Genomic DNA, 21157 nt, shown 5'->3' on the forward strand with positions numbered 1-21157 from the left:
TGCTCTGAACCTTTTTTCTTCAATGATTTGTGATCTTCACTGGTGTCTATGGATTACATGAAATCTTTCCACCTTTATCCACCTTTGTCATGGTAGGGAGAACACGTCAATGTAAGGGTGGGGTCATCTATGATAGCACAAGGGTTAAGAAGAAGTCCTAACATCCTTTTGTGAATTCTTTTTAATGAAAGCCATGATGAGGATACATTTTGGGTCGGAGGTAATGCATCAGAACAGCTCCATCCCTCTCAAGGCTGCACAAGAGAAGGTTGGATGGAGATTTTTCAGAGGGAAATGATTGAGCTGCCTGAGTGAGCACAGGAGCAGTGGATTTTATGAGAATGACCCAGGCTGGCAACAGCAATCTCAGAGGACAGAGAGAGGAGTCATGAGGCTTTGAAAGACGAGTAATCGATACTGGATGTGAGCAGAGCATCCAGGTCTTCCAAAGCAGGAGATCCCTCAGAACAATTCGAGTTTCACAGGTACATACCAACTATGAAAAAATAATAAGCAGGGGAAAAAAGCTATAAAATTTTCTTTTTATTGTTTATTTATTTTTATCTTTTTACTTGGAAAAAAATGAATTATTTTACAATTTTTATTTACACTGTTTTCTAAAGATGTAGAAAAAACTGAAACATGCGCATGCAAACGATCACATCATGTTCTCCGGTGTTTGATTTTACTCAAAAGATGAAAAACAAACTATGCACTGCTTTGACTGCTTTTACTGAACAAAATCTGCTTAAGACATATAGATGTTGGTGAACATGATCAGTTAAAACATTTGTTTAATCCCTCTTCCAAAGTTACTGGTTTATTTATCTATTAATAACTTTAATGACAGGGAATCAAAAATGTAAAGATCAGAGATGTTTTGTTCATTAAAGCTTTAGAAAAATAACCCATTCCAGAAAAAGTGTGTGGGATGATGGGATCACATGTAAACACACATGTTCTAAAGTACTAAGCTTTATTTTCCTAAAACAGACACTGCAGTCCAAAGCCTTTTGGTGACAAAATAATAAATTAATTTTGTATTTGTTATGAACATGTTTTGCAGCTAAACTGTGCTCCAAAAGCATCTTCTCATCAGCTCAGAACCTCCTCACTGCTCTAACCAGTGATGGTTTTGAGGAGACGATGCCTCATATCGAGATGACATCTCACATCAGGATCCTGAGGGCCAGCAGCGAAGCGAGGAGGATGCTGATGGGCGTGGCCGAGCCTCCAGCTGCCCCGTTCCCATTGGGGGAGATGCTGGTTCGACCCACAGCTGGTGTGATGTGCTCCTGGCAGTGCCTCAGGTCAGCCCCCACACAGGCAGCATAGCCCATAGCATGGGCTATGTAGTTCTGCTCCTGGATTCCACTGAAGAGGTGGGCCATGGGTCCACGGGCCAGCACCACCACGTCCTCCCCGCTGTGGGTGGTGGAATCCAAGGGGGCCGCGGAAAGCTGGATGTATTCCATACTGTCTATAGGGAAAAGCATTACTCTTTTGGGGGGTGGGGGGGTAAACATGACAATAACAGAAGTCCTTCAGCTTAGTTTATCTAAAATAAGCAGTTGGAACTAAATGAAACCCCCAAAGTGACTCTACAAGAACTTGGTCCTTAGAAGAATGTGGTGACTTTTTTTATTGGTTATTTCTCTGAGGTGTGGCGGCGGGAACTCTCTTTGCTTCAGGACCCAGATGGTGATGAAGATAAGGATTCCTCCGATTTGAATCTGATTTCAAATCTTCTTCTTACTATTCATCATCTTTATATCTTTATTTGTAGTTTTCAAGCAGTCCATTGATCCTCATTTGTGGGAAAACAAGCAAATGTTTCTTACTTGTGTTGACGTTGCGGATGTCCGGTCGTTTCCCGTTAACGATTTTGTGTCCAGGTCCGTTGCCGTACATCAGCGTGGTGTAGGGTAGCATGTCTGTGCCCCACAGTGGAGATTTACCTGGAACACACAAGCATCCCTTTTGATGCAGTCCTGCTCCTCACAGTTCACACGCTGCGCACACACAACCATTGCAGGAGCGGTTCTGGATCCCAGGGGAGCTGCAGGAGGTCTCCAGCTTGTTGACTGTCTCGCTGTTTCTCTCCAGATGAGCTATTAAGCCTGGCGAGGCTCCCTGCTGATGAAGAGCTTAGAGTCTCACAGTCCCATTAATCACTGCTGCTCCGCAGGGATGAGGAGGAGGAGAAGGGCAGGAAGGTGGGAACATCACAACACAATCATCTTCAAATCAATATGGGCTTTAAAGCTCTCTATTGCTTTTTTGGTGGCTGAATCTTTTACACCGTGTGTTTCAAACCGCTATTTGTTCACATCCACAAACCTACCACTAAATTTAGGATGAAAACGAGGACTGAAACCAAGTTCCTGGTCATCTGGTGACACACACGTCTTCCAGAAGAAGACCTTTGGTTTGGAAGACTCCGAAAACAGCAAAGACGTCTAAAGAATCAACCTCACGGAGGAACTGATATTAATTATGCAGAAGATCAGGCTGCACTTACCCAGAATGCTTTGTCCTCGAAATGGAAAGCCGTTGAAGGTGAGAGGGTGGGAGTGGTCAGCAGTCGCGATGGTGAGAGTGTCATCCTCGCTGGTGAGCTCCAGGCCCCTGGCAATGGCCCCGTCAAAAGCAACGGCCTCGTGGAGCGCCAAGTAGGCGTTACCTTGGTGGTGGGCCTGGTCGATTCTCCCGCCTGGAGACACAGAGGACACAAGATGAAGGTGGAGCAGATTCTGGGACAGAACACTGTTTTCCTTTGCTCAGAAGTCACTTTACATCTTCTTCTTTCTCTTTCGGCTTTTCCCATCAGGGGTCGCCACAGCGAATCATCCTTTTCCACCTCACTCTATCATGAACATCTTCTACCCTAACGTTAGCCAACTTCATGTCCTCTGTTAAGACATCCATATATCTCCTCTTTGGCCGTCCTCTTGCCCTCCGGCCAGGCAGCTCCATCTCCAACATCCTTCTACCAATATATCCACTATCCCTCCTCTGAACATGTCCAAACCATCTCAGTCTGGCTTCTCTGACTTTGTCGCTAAGACAGGCAACATGAGCCGTCCCTCTGATGTACTCGTTCCTTATCCTGTCTAACCTGGTCACTCCTAAGGAGAACCTCAACATCTTCATCTCTGCTACCTCCATCTCAGCCTCTTGTCTCTGTCTCACTGCTACCGTCTCTAACCCATAGAGCAGAGCTGGTCTCACCACTGTCTTGTACACCTTTCCTTTGAGTCTTGCTGGCACTCTTCTGTCACACAACACTCCTGACACTTTCCTCCACCCGCTCCAACCTGCCTGCACTCGCCTCTTCACCTCTTTTCCACACTCCCCATCACACTGAACTGTTGACCCCAAGTACTTAAACTCCTGCACCTTCTTCACCTCAGCCCCCTGTAACCTAACGCTTCTACCTTGATCCCTCTCGTTCAGACACATGTATTCTGTCTTACTACGACTGACCTTCATACCTCTTCTTTCCAGAGCAAACCTCCACCTCTCTAGCTGTTCCTCCACCTGCTCTCTACTCTCATTGCAAATTACAATGTCATCCGCAAACATCATTGTCCAGGGAGATTCCTGTCTTACCTCGTCTGTCAGCCTGTCCATCAGCATAGCAAACAAAAAAGGACTCAAAGCTGATCCTTGGTGTAGTCCCACCTCCACCTTGAACTCCTCTGTCTGACCTACAGCACATCTCACCACCGTCATACTTCTCTCATACATGTCCTGAACTACTCTGACATATTTCTCTGCCACTCCAGACGACCTCATACAGTACCACAGCTCCTCCCTCGGCACCCTGTCATACGCCTTCTCTAAATCTACGAACACACAATGCAGCTCCTTCTGACCTTCTCTGTACTTTTCCATCAACATTCTCAAAGCAAAAATGGCATCAGTGGTGCTCTTACGGGGCATGAAACCATACTGCTGCTCACAAATCTCCACCTTCTTCCTAAGCCTGGCTTCCACTACTCTTTCCCACAGCTTCATTGTGTGGCTCATCAACTTTATTCCTCTATAGTTGCTGCAGTTCTGCATGTCACCCTTGTTCTTAAAGATCGGGACCAGAACGCTTCTCCTCCATTCCTCAGGCATCTTCTCACTCTCTAAAATCCTATTGAACAACCTTGTTAGAAATTCCACTGCTGTCTCTCCTAAGCACTTCCATACCTCCACAGGTACGTCATCAGGACCAACGGCCTTTCCGCTCTTCATCCTTTTCAGAGCCTTCCTAACCTCATCCTTTCCAATCTCTGCTACTTCCTGCTCCACAACAACCACATCTTCCTCCCTTCTTTCCCTGTCATTTTCCTCGTTCATCAGCTCCTCAAAATACTCCTTCCATCTTTTCTGTACACTCTCTTGGGTTGTTAGCACCTTTCCATCTCTGTCCTTAATCGCCCTTATCTGTTGCACGTCCTTCCCATCTCTGTCTCTCTGTCTGGCTAGCCTGTACAAGTCCTTCTCTCCTTCCTTTGTGTCTAGCCTGTCATATAGCTCATCGTAAGCTTTCTGTTTGGCCTTTGCCACCTCTCTCTTCACTCTACGCTGCGCTTCCTTGTACTCCTGTCTACCTTCCTCAGTCCTTTCTACATCCCACTTCCTTTTAGCCAACCTCTTCCTCTGGACGCAGTCCTGTACTTCCTCATTCCACCACCAAGTCTCTTTACCGTCTTTCCTCTTTCCAGATGACACACCTAGCACCTTCCTACCTGTTTCCCTGATAATCTCTGCTGTAGTTTCCCAGTCATCTGGAAGTTCATCCTGACCACCCAGGACCTGCCTCGACTTCTGCCTAAATTCCTCACAAGTTTCTTCATTCTGTAGCTTCCACCACTTGGTCTTCTTTTCTGTTTTCCCTATCTTCTTCTTCCTGACCTCCAGAGTCATCTTACACACCACCATGCGGTGCTGTCTGGCTACACTCTCTCCTACCACCACTTTGCAGTCATTAACCTCTCTCAAATGACCTCGTCTACATAGGATGTAGTCCACCTGAGTTCTCCTACCTCCACTTCTGTATGTCACTCCATGTTCCTCTCTCTTCTGGAAGTAAGTGTTGACTACAGCCATTTCCATCCTCTTCGCAAAGTCCACCACCATCTGTCCCTCCAGATTCCTTTCCTTCACACCAAACCTGCCCATCACCTCCTCATCACCTCTGTTGCCCTCACCAACATGCCCATTAAAGTCTGCTCCAATAACAACTCTTTCTCCTCTGGGAAAACTCTCTATGACCTCATCCAACTCACTCCAGAATCTCTCCTTCACTTCTAACTCACAGCCAACCTGTGGCGCATACCCACTGACTACATTCACCATCACCCCTTCAATTTCTAACTTTAGGCTCATCATCCTGTCTGAGACTCTTTTCACCTCTAGAACACTGTTTACAAACTCCCCCTTCAGAATCACTCCTACCCCGTTTCTCTTCCTATCAACACCATGATAGAAAAGTTTGTATCCTCCTCCAATACTACGTGCCTTGCTGCCCTTCCACCTTGTCTCCTGCACACACAGTACATCTACCTTCCTTCTCTCCATCATGTCTGCCAGCTCTCTGCCTTTCCCTGTCATTGTGCCAACGTTAAGAGTCCCTATTCTCAAACCTATGTTCCTGCCTTTTCCCTTCTCTCTCTGGCAACGGACCCTTCTGCCTCCCCTCTTTCTTCGACCAACAGTAGTCAAATTTCCACCGACACCCTGTAGGTTAACAGCATCGGTGGCGGTCGTTGTTAACCCGGGCCTCGACCGATCCGGTATGTCTAAAGTGTTGTGGATGATTCAGAAGTCACTTTACATAAACAGGTTTATTTTAATGAAACACAACAGGCCTGAAGCTGATTTAAATCAGAAAGATAAAGTTTTGACAGCAACTTTGATTCAGCATTAGATTTTAAAACCAAAGAACATTTTAGTGGCTTTTAAAGATATTTTGACTCTTTGTCTGTTTTTTAATTTTAGGTCACAGTAAAAAACAGCAACCAAAAATGAATGTAAAAAAAAAAAAGAAACAATACTATTGAGAGAAAAAATGAAATTAAATAAATAAATAATAAAACTGGTGGCAAAATTTGACCCTGTTCTTCAGATTCTAAGGCAGGGCTGTCCAAACTTTGTGCAAAGAGGGCAAATAACAATAAACACAAATTAAATATCTAATCAAGATAATATTGCAATTGGATACTTTGCATTTCTTCATATAAAATAGAAATACATCTGAATACATTTCCCCTAAAATCACTGTGAATTTCTGATTTGAAGACCAGAAATATGATGAAGAAAAATTCTGTTTGGAAAACCAAAAGTGTCATAATCAAATCTGGAGTCATATGAAACGTTACATAATCACTATTGAATGCTCACTGTACATCTACTTCTAAACATATGAATGGTAAAATAACACATTTAAGATGTCTTATTTTGTACTCATAAATGAATAAATCTGTTCTTTTCATTTGACCCCTTAAAGCTCTGAAGGTCAAGTAACCACAGGTTGTTGTCACTGCTTTACAACAGCTTCTAACCTAATTTAGCCAATCACAATCAAATAATCATACAAAAAAGTCTTACAAAGTCTTGGGGGCCGCATTTATCATAATGTGAGCCTGCGGGTCAGTAGAAATTTGAACACAGGCCGCATTTGGCCCACAGGCCAGACTTTGGACACCCTTGTTCAAAGGAGATTAGCAGTGACTTCAGCAACTCTAAATCAAACTGAAAGAGGTTTTTTTTAACCCCGCAATACTGTCAATCCGCTGTTCCACAAATCTCACTAATGTTGAGTTGTTCTTTGTAAAGACAACTCTTATCAGGAGCTGCTTGTTGATGGAATCTACCTCTTGTCAGCTGTTGTTTGATGAGGTTCATCTCAGATTTATTGACTCCTGTTTTTTAATCTGACAAGCGCTAATTTAATGTTTGACTTAAATTTTAACATTGATGCTCCTTTTGACCTAAATTTGACTTTTTTTTTCTTTTACATTTTAGGACGATCTGATTTTTTGCAGACGACTCCATGTGAGCCTCAGATTATTCAGACTTTTACTTTCACTCCCGAGTGTGATTTGTTAAATTCATTTTTGTAAGATTTTCCGTTTAACAGCAGGACATCTTTTATCTCCTGTCTACTCTTCTTCCCATGATGGAAGATGACGTCCACAGGCCCCATTTAATAAGTTGTGATCTCTGCAAGCTGTCAGTGATTGGGTGCACCATATGTCTGCTTCTATTTATACGTTTGCCTGTTATTTTTATGTCATTGTGAAGACACCGAGTAGAGGCTCAGAGTCCCCGGAGGCTGCTCCGAGAAGGAGAGATGGATGAGAAGGCCGGCGAAGCAGCCGTGTGGAACAGAAACACGCTACTGCAGCAAAGCCACCGAGCTTCAGGCCGAATCAATGTAAGCCACTGGATGTGCCGCAGAAGAACATCAAACGGTTCAGGGTGGAGCTGCTGCAGCAGAAATCAGCTCTAAAAAAACTTCTCCTGAAGTTTGTGAGAAAACCCCTTTTTCTCAGCAGTAAGGAAATAAATCACTCAAAAATAAGATGACCAAGCCAGCAGACTCCAAATTTCAAACTTTGGGATTTTATTGATCCCAAAAAAATAATCAGCGAAAGAATTAAACTGATTTTATGAGAGCCTATTGCCACCACGGCAACCAAGACTGGGGGGTATTCCAGAAAGCAGGTTATGCTAGTTACCACAGTTTGAGGCTAAAGAAGCGGATAACCTCAGCTTTTGGTTCCAAAAACAGAGGTATGTTTCAGGGTCAAGTTGCCATAGCAACTCATGCTCTGAACAAAACCTGGTCTGGAGCAGGTATAGTTGAAGGTTAGTTTGTTTTCAGAGAGGTGAAGCAGCATGGCGTGTCCATTTGAAGATGATTTAGTGCAGGGGTCGGGAACCTTTTTGGCCAAGAGAGCCATAAACGCCACATATTTTTAAATGTAATTTCGAAAGAGCCATACAATAATGTAGAGTTTCCCACACTGAGGCACGGAGACTTAACCTCTTTTAAGGTTCTTTATTCTGGTTACTGTAGACCACAACAAACGCCGTAAAATTAATTCAGCAACTCCTTAATCTCTCCTGTCGACACGAGACGAGAGAGAGCGCTTCTACCAACTTTATATTCACCTGCTCCCGCTCCAGCCCTCCCATTTCCCTTATTCGGCCCATAGCTGAACCCCATTGGTCCAAACTACCTAACAACAGGCTGAGCGACAGAACTGAGAGCCAATCAGATCTCTGCTTGATGCGGTCAATGAACTCCAGAACTTATAACGCGGCCCAACAGCCATCCAACTCAGTCCGCGACAATATGTTTAAAACTAAATATACAAATGAATGTGTGCATTTGATGTAATTTCAACATTTTTAAAGTACAATAAGTCTGTGGATTCTTTTTAATAACATGGTTATGCTGTTGCTGATAAATGATGAGTATTTCTCGTGGTAGTTTTGCTGATGGTCTAGTCTGGTTGATACGTGGTGAGTTTCTGCTTCACGCAGGCGTTGAGACTTTAAACGTGATCTTAGGTCTGAATGTTCTGTAGATGTGACAAAGACTGCTCACATGCAGACGGGGAGCCAAACACACACTCACACGCCGCAGTGACTGACGGGCAGCGGGTTTTACGTTTTTACAATCCCTGCGCGATTCACCTGCTGCCTGTCCCCACAACACCTCAGCCCCACCCCCCTGCTTTCTCCCTCACACATCCCGTCCCCGCAACTGCGCGCTCTTTCTCAGAGACGGGAGCGCGCACTTTTAGGCACGGCAATTCACAGGTTTCCAGTTGGTACAAACTCTGTGAAATTATAGATAATAGTAAACTGATAGCGCTGGCGCAGATTTTTCTCTCCAAGCACCGCTACTATTGCGCGCCTCTTTTTTTTTTTTTTTTTTTTTTTTCGCGCCCGAGAAGGACTGGACTAATGATAAAAAAAGTATAATTAAAGATTTGTCTGCGAGCCACATGTGACCATCAAAAGAGCCATATATGGCTCGCGAGCCATAGGTTCCCGACCCCTGATTTAGTGGATGGAGAAGCTCTGATAATACTTTTTCCACCATAAGAGCGGGATAAGACCACGTATGGATGTTGGAAAGATAAATTATTTAGATTGATCTAACTTAATTATTTGCTTTAGTTAAGATAAATCATTTTTTTAGTTAGGTCATCTAAAAAATAACACGTAGTTTTCAGACAGTTATTTTTCTTTCATTCAAATTAATTCAATTAAGTAGGTGTAACTTTGGTGCTGCTGTTAGATCGCAACCGCAAGGAATTGTGGGATACCATTCCCTTTGCCTGTCTGGACAGATTTGGGTTTAAGTGTGGCTTTTTGACCAAAATGTGTTTAGTTGTTTAGTTGTTTTACTGTGTTTCGTCTAGTTATTTTGTTATTTAATTCTTTCTGCACCATGAGCGAGAGGGAGAGAGAGGATGATGGGTTCATTTGGCACCACTACTGCTCAGGATTGTGATATCAAAATAGGTGAAATGGTAAGTTATATAAAGTAGTGAATCCTTTTTGCTTCTTTCATTTTTCTTTATAAAAATGAGGTTCAAACTTAGACATATGAGAGTTCTAGAAGTACAATAAATTTAGACGGAAAAACATTCAATTGAATTGGATTAATATAAAATAACATTTAGTTCGATAAATATGTAAATTTGAGTTGTAAAAAAAATATTGAGTTGGATAGACGTAAGAAATTATGTTGAATAAATTTAACTCAATTACTTGTTACCAACAGAAGTAATTGTTGTAATTGTAGTTGTCAAAGTAGGATAATTAATAAATATATATGCATGCGTCACAATGTAATTGGAAATAAGATCAGAAACTCGTGTGTTTACTCTGTCCGTTATTTTTCTCCAAGCAGAAACTCTGTCTTTTGATGATGCAGCCGTATTACTTTTTTGATGGACGTATAATCTTCATACGCCGTCATTAAAATCACCGACTCCGTCTCACTAAAGTATAGCGTTCTCTTTTTTTCTCTTTTCTCCACGCGTTTCCATGGTGACTCCGGAAATCGGCGATCCATTGGTCTCTATGTACTTGCCGTGCACGCACATTAACCCAGGGTTACCAAGTCCTGCGTAATTACGCTAACTCATAACGCTAACTCATAAAGTCAGGGTAGTTTAAACATGCTTTCTGGAATATCCCCCTGCAACCTGTGACACTACTTCGTCACATGGTCTAAAGCAGGGGTCGGGAACCTATGGCTCGCGAGCCATATATGGCTCTTTTGATGGTCACATGTGGCTCGCAGACAAATCTTTAATTATACTTTTTTTATCATTAGTCCAGTCCTTCTCGGGCGCGAAAAAAAAAAAAAAAAAAAAAAAAGAGGCGCGCAATAGTAGCGGTGCTTGGAGAGAAAAATCTGCGCCAGCGCTATCAGTTTACTATTATCTATAATTTCACAGAGTTTGTACCAACTGGAAACCTGTGAATTGCCGTGCCTAAAAGTGCGCGCTCCCGTCTCTGAGAAAGAGCGCGCAGTTGCGGGGACGGGATGTGTGAGGGAGAAAGCAGGGGGGTGGGGCTGAGGTGTTGTGGGGACAGGCAGCAGGTGAATCGCGCAGGGATTGTAAAAACGTAAAACCCGCTGCCCGTCAGTCACTGCGGCGTGTGAGTGTGTGTTTGGCTCCCCGTCTGCATGTGAGCAGTCTTTGTCACATCTACAGAACATTCAGACCTAAGATCACGTTTAAAGTCTCAACGCCTGCGTGAAGCAGAAACTCACCACGTATCAACCAGACTAGACCATCAGCAAAACTACCACGAGAAATACTCATCATTTATCAGCAACAGCATAACCATGTTATTAAAAAGAATCCACAGACTTATTGTACTTTAAAAATGTTGAAATTACATCAAATGCACACATTCATTTGTATATTTAGTTTTAAACATATTGTCGCGGACTGAGTTGGATGGCTGTTGGGCCGCGTTATAAGTTCTGGAGTTCATTGACCGCATCAAGCAGAGATCTGATTGGCTCTCAGTTCTGTCGCTCAGCCTGTTGTTAGGTAGTTTGGACCAATGGGGTTCAGCTATGGGCCGAATAAGGGAAATGGGAGGGCTGGAGCGGGAGCAGGTGAATATAAAGTTGGTAGAAGCGCTCTCTCTCGTCTCGTGTCGACAGGAGAGATTAAGGAGTTGCTGAATTAATTTTACGGCGTTTGTTGTGGTCTACAGTAACCAGAATAAAGAACCTTAAAAGAGGTTAAGTCTCCGTGCCTCAGTGTGGGAAACTCTACATTATTGTATGGCTCTTTCGAAATTACATTTAAAAATATGTGGCGTTTATGGCTCTCTTGGCCAAAAAGGTTCCCGACCCCTGGTCTAAAGCAACATAAAGCACTTTTCTACCAACAAAACTGAATTCCTGTGAAGACTGTAGTTGTGTTTGGTTTCACACAAGTGACTTACAAATGTGTTTGAAATTTTCTTTTCTCCAAGTTCATTTACTCAGATGTGATTGTAAAAAAGTAAATCTGAATTTAGGCAATGTTTAGAACACATAATAACGTATTGACTTTTTTTAAGATGTTCATCTGCAAAAACCTTGTTTGTTTTCATTACTTTAAAAATCAAATGACATCATGGTAATAATAAATTGATTAATTCCTGAAACTTTTATGAACAAAACTATTTTTTGTACCGGTTCATTGAAAACGTAACATGGATTTGAAAACAGCTTTCAAAGGATGAATGTGTGCATCCCTTCACGTGACCACAGCAACATCAACCGCCTACAAAGAGGATGATCCTCTAAATTACAAGTCTGAATATCTAAACTCTTACTTTCAACAAGCAGGAAGAAGCCTTTGGGGTTTTTCTGCAGAATACGGATGGCCTTCTCCGTGGTCTCCATGATGGATGGATCCATGCTGGGGTCTCTTTCCGCCTCATAACGGAGATCACCAGGTTCAAACAGAGCTGCAGAGGCATCACAAAACAAGATCAATGCTCATCCACATTTTCCCTTCCGCAGCAGACTTATGGCAGAGTTAAAAGTCACAATCATCCAAGGAGAAAAGCAAGACGACAGCCTCCACTTTTCTGCATCTTCTCATCCCAAAATGAAGGTGGAGGGGTAGACAGATTTTCTCTGATACACAAACAGATGTTTCCCTCAAGAACTTTTTGGAACCAAAAGGATGAATGATGAGGAACATTAAAGACACAAAAACCTCTTATGATCTCTGATCACAGTGAGGTTTGCTCTTTGTCCATTAGAACAGTTTTCTGATGATGGAGTACATTTATAAACAAAATTTAGCTTATAATTGCATTTTTGAGTATATTTTTAGTCAAACTGTTGTGAATCAGGAGCAGACGAAGAAATGCCATTTAAAAATTTGTAGTTGTGACTTAAAATCTGCAGTCGGCAAGCCACATCCTCCCTGCTCCACTTCTTTCTGATGCATCCACTTGTAAATGACTAGATCCATAGTTTTCCTCAACTGAGCTGGCATCTGGCTCAAAACAGATAGGTCCAATATTGCTCTTCATTTTTGTTGCACCAGGCTGGAAGCAAGTGAAAAAGCGTGGAAACAGAGAGCTCTCAGCAACAAGGAGGGGAAGGGGTGTCAGTGTTCCTCCACGCTAATGGTTCCGCCCACAACTCAGAGGTGAACTACTAATGAACTACTACTGCTCTGCAGAAACTATGAAAATGACGAAGGTTTTTTGATTTTGGCTAAAAACTGACATAATCAAAATGAAAAGACCACTTGGAATGGTTTAACAATAGATCAAAAGAGGATTGGGGTGGGAGTTTAATGTAGAAGAAAAAATCTATTCACAAAATGAAACACAATTTTTTTATTTTTAAAACTAAAACAGAAGATCTTAAACATTTTCTGCAGTGACTCATGTTTGAAACCAGATTGTTCTTGGGGGGGGGGGGTTTGACTATGAATTCACGGTTGCAGCTTAATGCAGACACAGCTCCCAAAAAAAAAAAACCTGGCATTGTTCATCCAATTTCACTATTTCACTTGGCCTGGAAATGTCAGCATTTGCATTGTGCTACATGTTAGTGCTCTAGAGGCTCTCTGCAGACTCATTCTAGAACTGATTTAAACAGAGTTTCTTGAAATGTGTTTGCTCATTTCTCCGTGAAATTTGAAGAAATACATGGACCAGAATGATAACTCAAATTAACAACAGGATCAGTAAATTAAAGTACAGTATCTAACAAAAACAAATGCAGATGTGAAAAGTTTTAACTACAAAAACAGTCCAGTGATTGCAGCAAACCGTGTTTTGCTGTTCAAGAGCATCATGTAGAGCGGAAAGGCTGCATGAAGAGAAAAAATGAGACCCTCAAGATAAAAGACAATAAATGATACAAGGACACAACTGACATGGTGACACGTTTGTTGCAATGACACCATTGATGTTTTGATCTTCAACACTGAGGTCTGTTCCTTCACGTGGAGCAAAATGTTTAAGAAATGAAAAGAAAAACCCACCCATGAGGTAGTCTGTGGTTTCAGGGTCGATGGCATCAAACTCTGTCTTGTTCCATGCATAATGGGCTGCCTGCAACACGTATAAAAGTGGCCATAAATACTCAGTTATGTGAATTAAGATGAGGTGATGACATGTTAATGTTTGCTGTGAGTCACTGCCTGTTCTCTTTTCACTGCTTTGGCCTCTTCTTCAGGGAGATCCACTGTTAAAATCATTCCAGCAAACTGATGAACATCAAGCAGACGTGAAATCTTCCATCTTGTCCAGTTTCTGTCTCAGAGTTTTAGTGGATAACTAAGAACCCATTAGATATATTTATTTCCAGAATGTCAAGATAGAAAAAGTTAGTTTCTTTGAATTCAATCTGATGGATTGAGTGAACTTTAGCGGTAGCCCTGCCTCCACAAGCAGACAATCAGGCTCCTGGTGAGGCCAGACTTTTATCAGAAGCTCCATCTTCATAAGGCTCACTTGAGAGCTGCAGCCACTTGATAAAGAGCAGACAGAACGTCAAGGCTTGAGTCTCAAGGAGCAGAATGTGACCACAACTCTAAAGTTCATGGTCACGTGACCAGTGACCTGGATCTGGCTCCAGGTTTACAGTGCAGACAGAAACGTGAAGCAGCGGATTTTCAAATATCTTTGACGTCCACTGTTAATCAGAGTCAGACTCCTCCATCTTTACAGGTTGGAGAAGGACCATTTACAACTGGAGGTTTCAAAGACAAGGCAAGTGTACATGCACATTTTGTGTACAAAGACAATTCAAAGTGCTTTACATGAAACATTAATTAGAAACGTTTGATCATTTAACACTTGTGCTATCCTAGGCACTTTAACATTGGGAGTTGGGTCATCTAGACCCACTAGACAGTGCGCTGAACCTTTTTTCTTCAATGATTTGTGATCTTCACTGGTGTCCATGGATTACATGAAATCTTTCCACCTTTATCCACCTTTGTCATGGTAGGGAGAACACGTCAATGTAAGGGTGGGGTCATCTAAGATAGCACAAGGGTTACATAAACATTTAAATTAAGTTTAAGAGAACTTAGAAAGTTCAAAGTCATCTTACAGTAACAGTTGGATATAAACCTTTGTATACAAACTAATCAGTATGTTCCAGATCTGTGGAGCATAGAAGCTGAATGCAGCTACTTCAGGTTTTGTCTGAACTCTAGGAACAGACAAAAGACCAGATCCAAATGACCAAATGCGTGCACCTATATTGGCAGGTACATTCTGGCTCAGGAGGTCAGTCATGTATTTAGGTAAAAACCCTCTCAAAGCTTTTTAAACCAGCAACAGAACTTTAATGTCCATCCTCTGGCAGACAGGCAGCCAGTGAAAAGACTTCAGAACTGGACTAATGCGGTCTACTTTTTTGGTCCTTGTGAAAACCCCAGCTTCAGAGTTCTGAATAAGCTGCAGCTTCCTGATTGATTTTTATTTATTTATTTATTTTGGTAGTCATGTATAAACACTGTTGCAGTAGTTTGACTAAAGATATATGCATGAACCAGTTTCTCCCTGTCCTGCTTACATCACATATCTAATTCTTTTTTATTTTTAAGATGATGGTCGGCTGATTGTGTGACACTCTATATGTTCATGAAAATGTAAGTCTGCGTCCATCACTAAACCTAAATTTCTGGCTCGGTTGGTGATTTTTAGATGAATAGACTGAAGCTCTGTAGCGACCTCCAACCGTTTCTCTTTAACTCCAAAATTTTGCTTTTGTTTAGCTGAAGTAAAATGTGGCACATCCAGTCATCATTGTCTCATTGGTTTTACCAAGAGCATGTACTGGGCCTCCTGGTGTCATCTGCATAGCTCTGGTAACTAATGTTGTTGTTCTTTATAACCTGAGCTAGCGGGACCATGTAGATGTTAAATAGAAGTGGCCAAAAGATGGTGCCTTGTGGAACTCCACATTTAACCAATTTCTGCTGATTCAGATGTGAAGTTACAACTTGACACAAAATACTTGTGAGACCTAGTTTTCCAGTCAGTTGACTTAACTTAACTTAATCAAGTGCAGCACTAAGATCCAATAAAACTTACACTGACATGAAGACTGTAAAAAGGTTGTATCCCGCCCCACCCTTTACTTCCTGTGAGGGACAGTCACTACCTTTCCATTTTTCATATTCTGCCATTCCTGGATGAGGTGGCGGCCGTCTCGTCTCTTGCCTCCAGAGGAGAAATCAGCCGGGTACTCTGGGTCTTTGGTCCCCCTCGGAGTCATGTACTGTCTGCCGCCACCAATGATCACCTACAAGAGGGGGGAGTTTTTAATACATCAGCACTTCTAAAAACGTGCAGTTCTTCTGCAGATGATGGAAGAAACTCACATCGATGTCGACATTTTTGAGTAGCTGTGATGAGATGTCAGTGCATCCCTCCCCTATGGCAGAATCTGGCATGTCAGCATCACTGTACCACGTCCTGCTGGCGCTGTGGGCATAGCTGCCTGCTGGAGTGGCGTGCTGAACTCGTGTTGTTGTTACTATTCCAACAGACTTACCTGGAATATGAATTCAGCAGAAGAAGTTATGCTGACCACTGTCAGAGGGGTAAAAATAGGTAGAAAATTTGTTTGTTTGTTTTTTAATGAGAAACATTAACGTGGCAAGGCCTTTCAGGCTTTCTGTATTTATGACCTCTGGATGTGTGCATGCACCTGATCCTATGGTCAGGGGTGAGGTGCTGCAGTAACACTGAAAGAGCTCCACAGTTTACAGCTGAGATGTCAGCTATAAACTCTACTTTCGTCAAAGACTGTTTTTGCAGGCAGGAAGTGGCATCAGTCCCACTGTTGAAGATGTTTCAGCTGCTTCAGCTTCAAACACATTTTCTTCGACCTCAGCCAGACCTTTTTCTGATGAGAGTGATTCATGCAAACCTGGTTCAGCAATCCCTATTTCCATAATCTTACTATTTAGTGAGAGATATTGTGTGAAGATAAACTTTGGAATCATTTTACTGAGGAAGTTCAATTCCCTCCTTATGGCACCCTGACGTCATGTGGAGGGAGCCACTAACCTCATGGCACCTTGAAATCATAAGGAGGACGCCACTCTCTTAACAGCACCAATTTCCTCATGATACCATGAGGAAAGTGGCCACCCTGATGTCTTGGGCAGGGCACCACCTTCCTTATCGCGCCACCCACTTTATGGCAACTTGACGCCATTAGGATGGCGCCACTCTCCCTATGGCACCACTCTTCTCATGGTGCACTGGCATGATGAGGAGCCTGCCTCTCTCTTCGTAGCACCATTTTCCTAAGGCCGCCATAAGGAGAGTGGCGCCCTGATGGCCCAGTGTGGTTCATGGTTTAATTCATTTATTCATTCATTCTTTATCCACCTCTTTAGTCTGATCTCCAGCTAATTTCTAACCAATTAATGTTTGTTCCCTCTGCTTTTAAGTTTACATTTGTTTGTGTCTCCACATTCCAGGCCAAAATGCAAACCCTTCTCCAAGCCATTGTCCACCTCTCTGACCTTAAGGTGCTTCATCAATGCTATTAAACCATTTTCCGAACCCACTTGATCCTGTTTGGAGTCACAGGGCTGTTAGAGCCTATCCATCTACTGTCTGGGTGAAGATGGATTCACCGTCAATGGGCCATCAGTGCCACCATCATCATATTTTACAGTTTTCATTTTTTTGATGTACTCTAATTGGCTAAGTTTTTGTGCTTTGGTCTTTTCATAACTGATTTATTTACGTTGATATTGTTGGTCACTGTGCTCCAGCTCTGTTCTGCAGGCTTGGGCAGAAAGATTTCAGTCCGCTATGCACGAGATACATTATCCATGCATGGTTCTATGTTTACAAGAAAACATTGTCTTGGTTTTTACATGTGTGTCGGTCATACCAGCATCTTTAGCCCATTTCAGGATGGACGTGACCTCGTTCCCCTTCTGAGTTCTGCAGATGCCATTACGAGCAGCAGCATTCACCCCAACTGTGTTCAGGTTAGTTTTCACTCCACACAGATAAGCTGTAGCTGTAGCTGCACTGTCTGCAATCTGAAAGTCCACGCTGTAGGTCTGCATACACATAGACACAAAAACACATGCACACACACCGACATGCACACAGACAAACATACGTGCACAAAGATAAATACATGCACACACAGAGACACACACACCCACACGTAAAAAACACGCAGACATTGTATTATGACATGAAAAAACAAATGTTGACATTTTGCAATTTCATTGTCTGTGTGCTTGATGCTGTGTGTTTGTTTGTTGTTGTTTAATTCATATTAATTTATTGTTTGACTATTCACCAAATTAAAATACAGATATACATTGTCTTCAAACAACTGTCAGATATATGTAAATGCATCCATCATGTGAAGTGAGAAGAAACAGTTCTCCAAGAGGAAAAAGTCTAACAGAAATCTGTTTCTTTTCTGCAAATGAATGCCTGTTATTTGCAGGTAGTTGCATGTTTGTCCACACTGAAATCCGTGTCACTGCGTCTGTGTGTGCATGTATGTTTGTGTGTGCATGCACCTTGGCCAGCCCCACATAGGGGAAGGTGTCCATGGTCATCACCGTCTCCTCCCCTGACTGGTTCTGCAGCTGACCCTTGAGGATCCGAGCAGCTGTGTAGGTTGTGATTCCCATCCCTGATTGAAGCACAGGAGCTTCTCAACCATCTTTACTAATTCCAGCTTTAAAAACTCTTCTCAAACCTTCTGAAAGCTTTCTGTGAACTATAAATAGTTAAAAGAACTGCTGAAAGATAAAGTTCTGACTCTTTTTCACGTAAATCCTTTTCATGTGTGCATCTCGAAAGAGATACACACCCACTTTGACCACACGTTGGACTTTTTGGAAGCACTGTTGAGCATTTGGGTAACTTACCATCTCCCAGGAAAAACAGGATATTTTTAGCCACTTTGGTATTGAGCTTTCTGTCCAGAACTGACTGCAGCGTCTGCTTGGCCTGGGCCCTCCAGAACTCTGGGTTCTCCTCCTCTACTGCAGGTAACAATGAAGCAAATGTTGCCCCAGGAATATGATACAGTTTAAAAAACATCACCCAGTGAGGGCCCTTGGGCAAGACCCTTAACGCTACTGCCTCCCTCACCGCTCTTCCAGGGGATGGGTCAAATGCGGAGAAGAATTTCCCCATTGTGGGATAAATAAAGTATCAATTATTAATTATTATTACCAGACAAATGATTACATTTAAGTTTCTTACATTTAATTTTGTTGTTCTCCTTGAAGTATATTCCTTCAGGGGTTACCTCAGTAAATCAGCTTTCACTGATTTGCATAGGTGGTTTGGCAGACATTTATATTTCAGATGCCCTTCCTGACAAAACCCTGTATTTTATCTGGGCAGGGGACCGGCAGGGGGACCCAGACTTGGGCCTCCTGTTGGCCCCATGGTTGGGCAGTACTGTGAAGTGTCTTGACCAAGGACCCACACTGGATGAAGCTCATTTTACCCCCTAAGAAACAATCCCTGGTATCCCAAGAGCAAGTCCTGCACGCAGCCAACTGATAATTAACTCATAATTAAATTCAACCGTAAACAGAAGTGTGCAAACTTTTGTCTTTTGCAGAAAAAGAAAAGTGTTAAAACCCAAATGAGGATCCATATTTGGTTTTATAAATAACAGATACAAAACTAATCAAGATCTGTGATGAACGAAGCTACTCCTGATCAATGCTGGACCAACACATTTCCATGGAGACTGAGAGACTTGTAAAACTAAAAGAAGATGAGGACTTTTACACAAAAGTCACCAAGATTTTGTCCAGAGGGAGACGTGTGGACTTCATCAAAAAGTAAGCAGTGTGTGTGCGAGAATGTGCGTCCGCCATGGTGCTGTGTTTATGTTATGGTCTGTCTGTAGCATCCACCTTGGTGGTTTTAGGACTCATACCGAACCATTCATTGGCAAAATATGAAGCTGCTGGGAATATAAAAAGGTGCCGATTAGAGAAATGAAACACAATAGTTTGTAAATTTGTTAGGTTCATTTGTTTGTAAATCTGAATCTAAAACAGTCAGAGCCTTACCCGCCACAAACCTCACCACATGTCACGTGTGCACACAGCACTCGTATCTACAGCAGTGCATCTCCATGCACCATAAACATGTGTGTTCACTGGTTCAGGGAAACACTGATAAGCTGTTTTGCAACTCCACAAGCACCTTTGCATTTGCAGAAGAAACTATCTTTCAAGGATAAAAGGTGAAGTTTGAGCTCAAGAATAAGAAATGGGAAGAAAGGTGGAGTAATGTACACGTAAAACAGCAGAAACAGATCCTGAATCAACATGTAATAAAACTTTAAAATGCATTGTGGTGAACCAGAAAAAGTAGAAAGAGAATCCAACATCAAAGTCATCTTAAGGCCCCTGTGATCAGCAAAAAAAAAAAAAAGAAAATGTGCAGAAGAAGCTTTAGAAAGTTGCTCAAGGACAGATAGAGAGAAGTTCTCATGGTTCTGGGGAAAGGAGAGCATCATCATCTGAAAACAGCATCAGAAAAACAAACCGGACATCAATTAACTTTCACAGAACTAAAAGTTAACTATCCAACTGAGCATAAAACAAATCCCAAACCATCTGTGGTGCAAAGGAGTTAGGATTATCTCAATTATCCTTGACAATCTGTGTGAAAACATGATCATGCCTTCAGTGGTAAATAAACCGTGGTTAAAGAAATAACAATCTAAAGGTTCACGATCCACAGCTTAACATTATACAGTAAAATTTGTGACACGTTCAGATTTGTACTCAAAGTTTGAAGAAAAGAAAAAGTACTCAAGTGAAGAACATGATCAAAGTCAGTTTAAAGTCATGTCGCTTTCACCTGCAGCTCTGGAGGATCCCAAGAGCAGAAACAGAACCAACACGAAGACTGATGTCTGCTCCATGTCCACGCTCAAGCAGGAGATCTCTCCTTGAAGATCAGCATCAAGACTTTAATATGATCTCTAATCACAACTGAACCTTATCGGTGAGCCATAAATACTGTGAAGGGCAGAGGGAAACCTCGGAGACAGGATCTGTCTTTTGAATGTCTAAAGACATTTTTGTGATGCTGCGCTAAAGCAGCATCACAAAAATGGTAAAAGAAAATGGTAAAAAGTACCATTCAGACTGGTTGAAAAGTACTAGAGTGAAAAAGTACTACATGGTATTCAAAACCTGTTTTTTTAAGCTTTGGTTTCACTTTAGCTGACAGAGTGATGCTGCAAATCTTATGTAAGTGAGAAAGTCCAAGGGGCGGAGCTTATTGACATATCTATTTTCTGACAAATGTATTAGAGAGATAAGAACATGTTTTATCTGCCCATGTGTGCAAACACACTGATGAAGAAAAATCCCCAAGACAATCCAACAAAAACCAGTTACAAAGGCAAGACTTTTTTTCGTAAAAAAATGATTGACTTTAAGATTAAAAGATTGTGTCAATCATCTGTAATTTTTACGTAAAAAACAGCAATATTTAGATGTAAAACATGTATAAAAGACACGATTGACAGAAATGCAAAGAACGCAATTTAAAAGTCAACTTTTCTGTCAAAAGCCGAAAACATTTGACTGACAGATGAAACGGTTGTGTT

The 21157-nt window shown here is 42.1% G+C and overlaps 1 protein-coding gene across 1 annotated transcript; it reads right to left on the bottom strand.

The window, feature by feature from the left end:
* Window positions 1–523: 523 nt before the first annotated feature.
* alp3 (alkaline phosphatase 3) lies at window positions 524–20558 on the bottom strand. Its single transcript, XM_004075719.5, has 11 exons — window positions 20401–20558; window positions 18435–18551; window positions 18081–18196; window positions 17429–17603; window positions 15897–16069; window positions 15677–15817; window positions 13542–13611; window positions 11866–12000; window positions 2522–2713; window positions 1842–1958; window positions 524–1480 (listed from the first exon to the last, which is right to left on the bottom strand). Exons 1-11 carry the CDS (start codon window positions 20462–20464, stop codon window positions 1170–1172), a joined length of 1611 nt encoding a protein of 536 aa, XP_004075767.1. The 5' UTR covers window positions 20465–20558; the 3' UTR covers window positions 524–1169.
* Window positions 20559–21157: the final 599 nt, after the last annotated feature.

Source organism: Oryzias latipes, chromosome 13 (genome assembly GCF_053564925.1).
Source record: "Oryzias latipes strain Hd-rR chromosome 13, Olatipes_Hd-rR_3.1".
Lineage (NCBI taxonomy): Eukaryota > Metazoa > Chordata > Actinopteri > Beloniformes > Adrianichthyidae > Oryzias > Oryzias latipes.

Coding starts and splice junctions, on each gene's coding strand:
- alp3 (XM_004075719.5), bottom strand. CDS start 20,464: ATGGAGCAGACATCAGTCTTCGTGTTGGTTCTGTTTCTGCTCTTGGGA. Junction 2,714..11,865: donor CTTCTTCCTGCTTGTTGAAA/GTAAGAGTTTAG, acceptor CTGTGTCTCCAG/GCGGGAGAATCGACCAGGCC. Junction 1,959..2,521: donor TCGAGGACAAAGCATTCTGG/GTAAGTGCAGCC, acceptor TGTGTGTTCCAG/GTAAATCTCCACTGTGGGGC.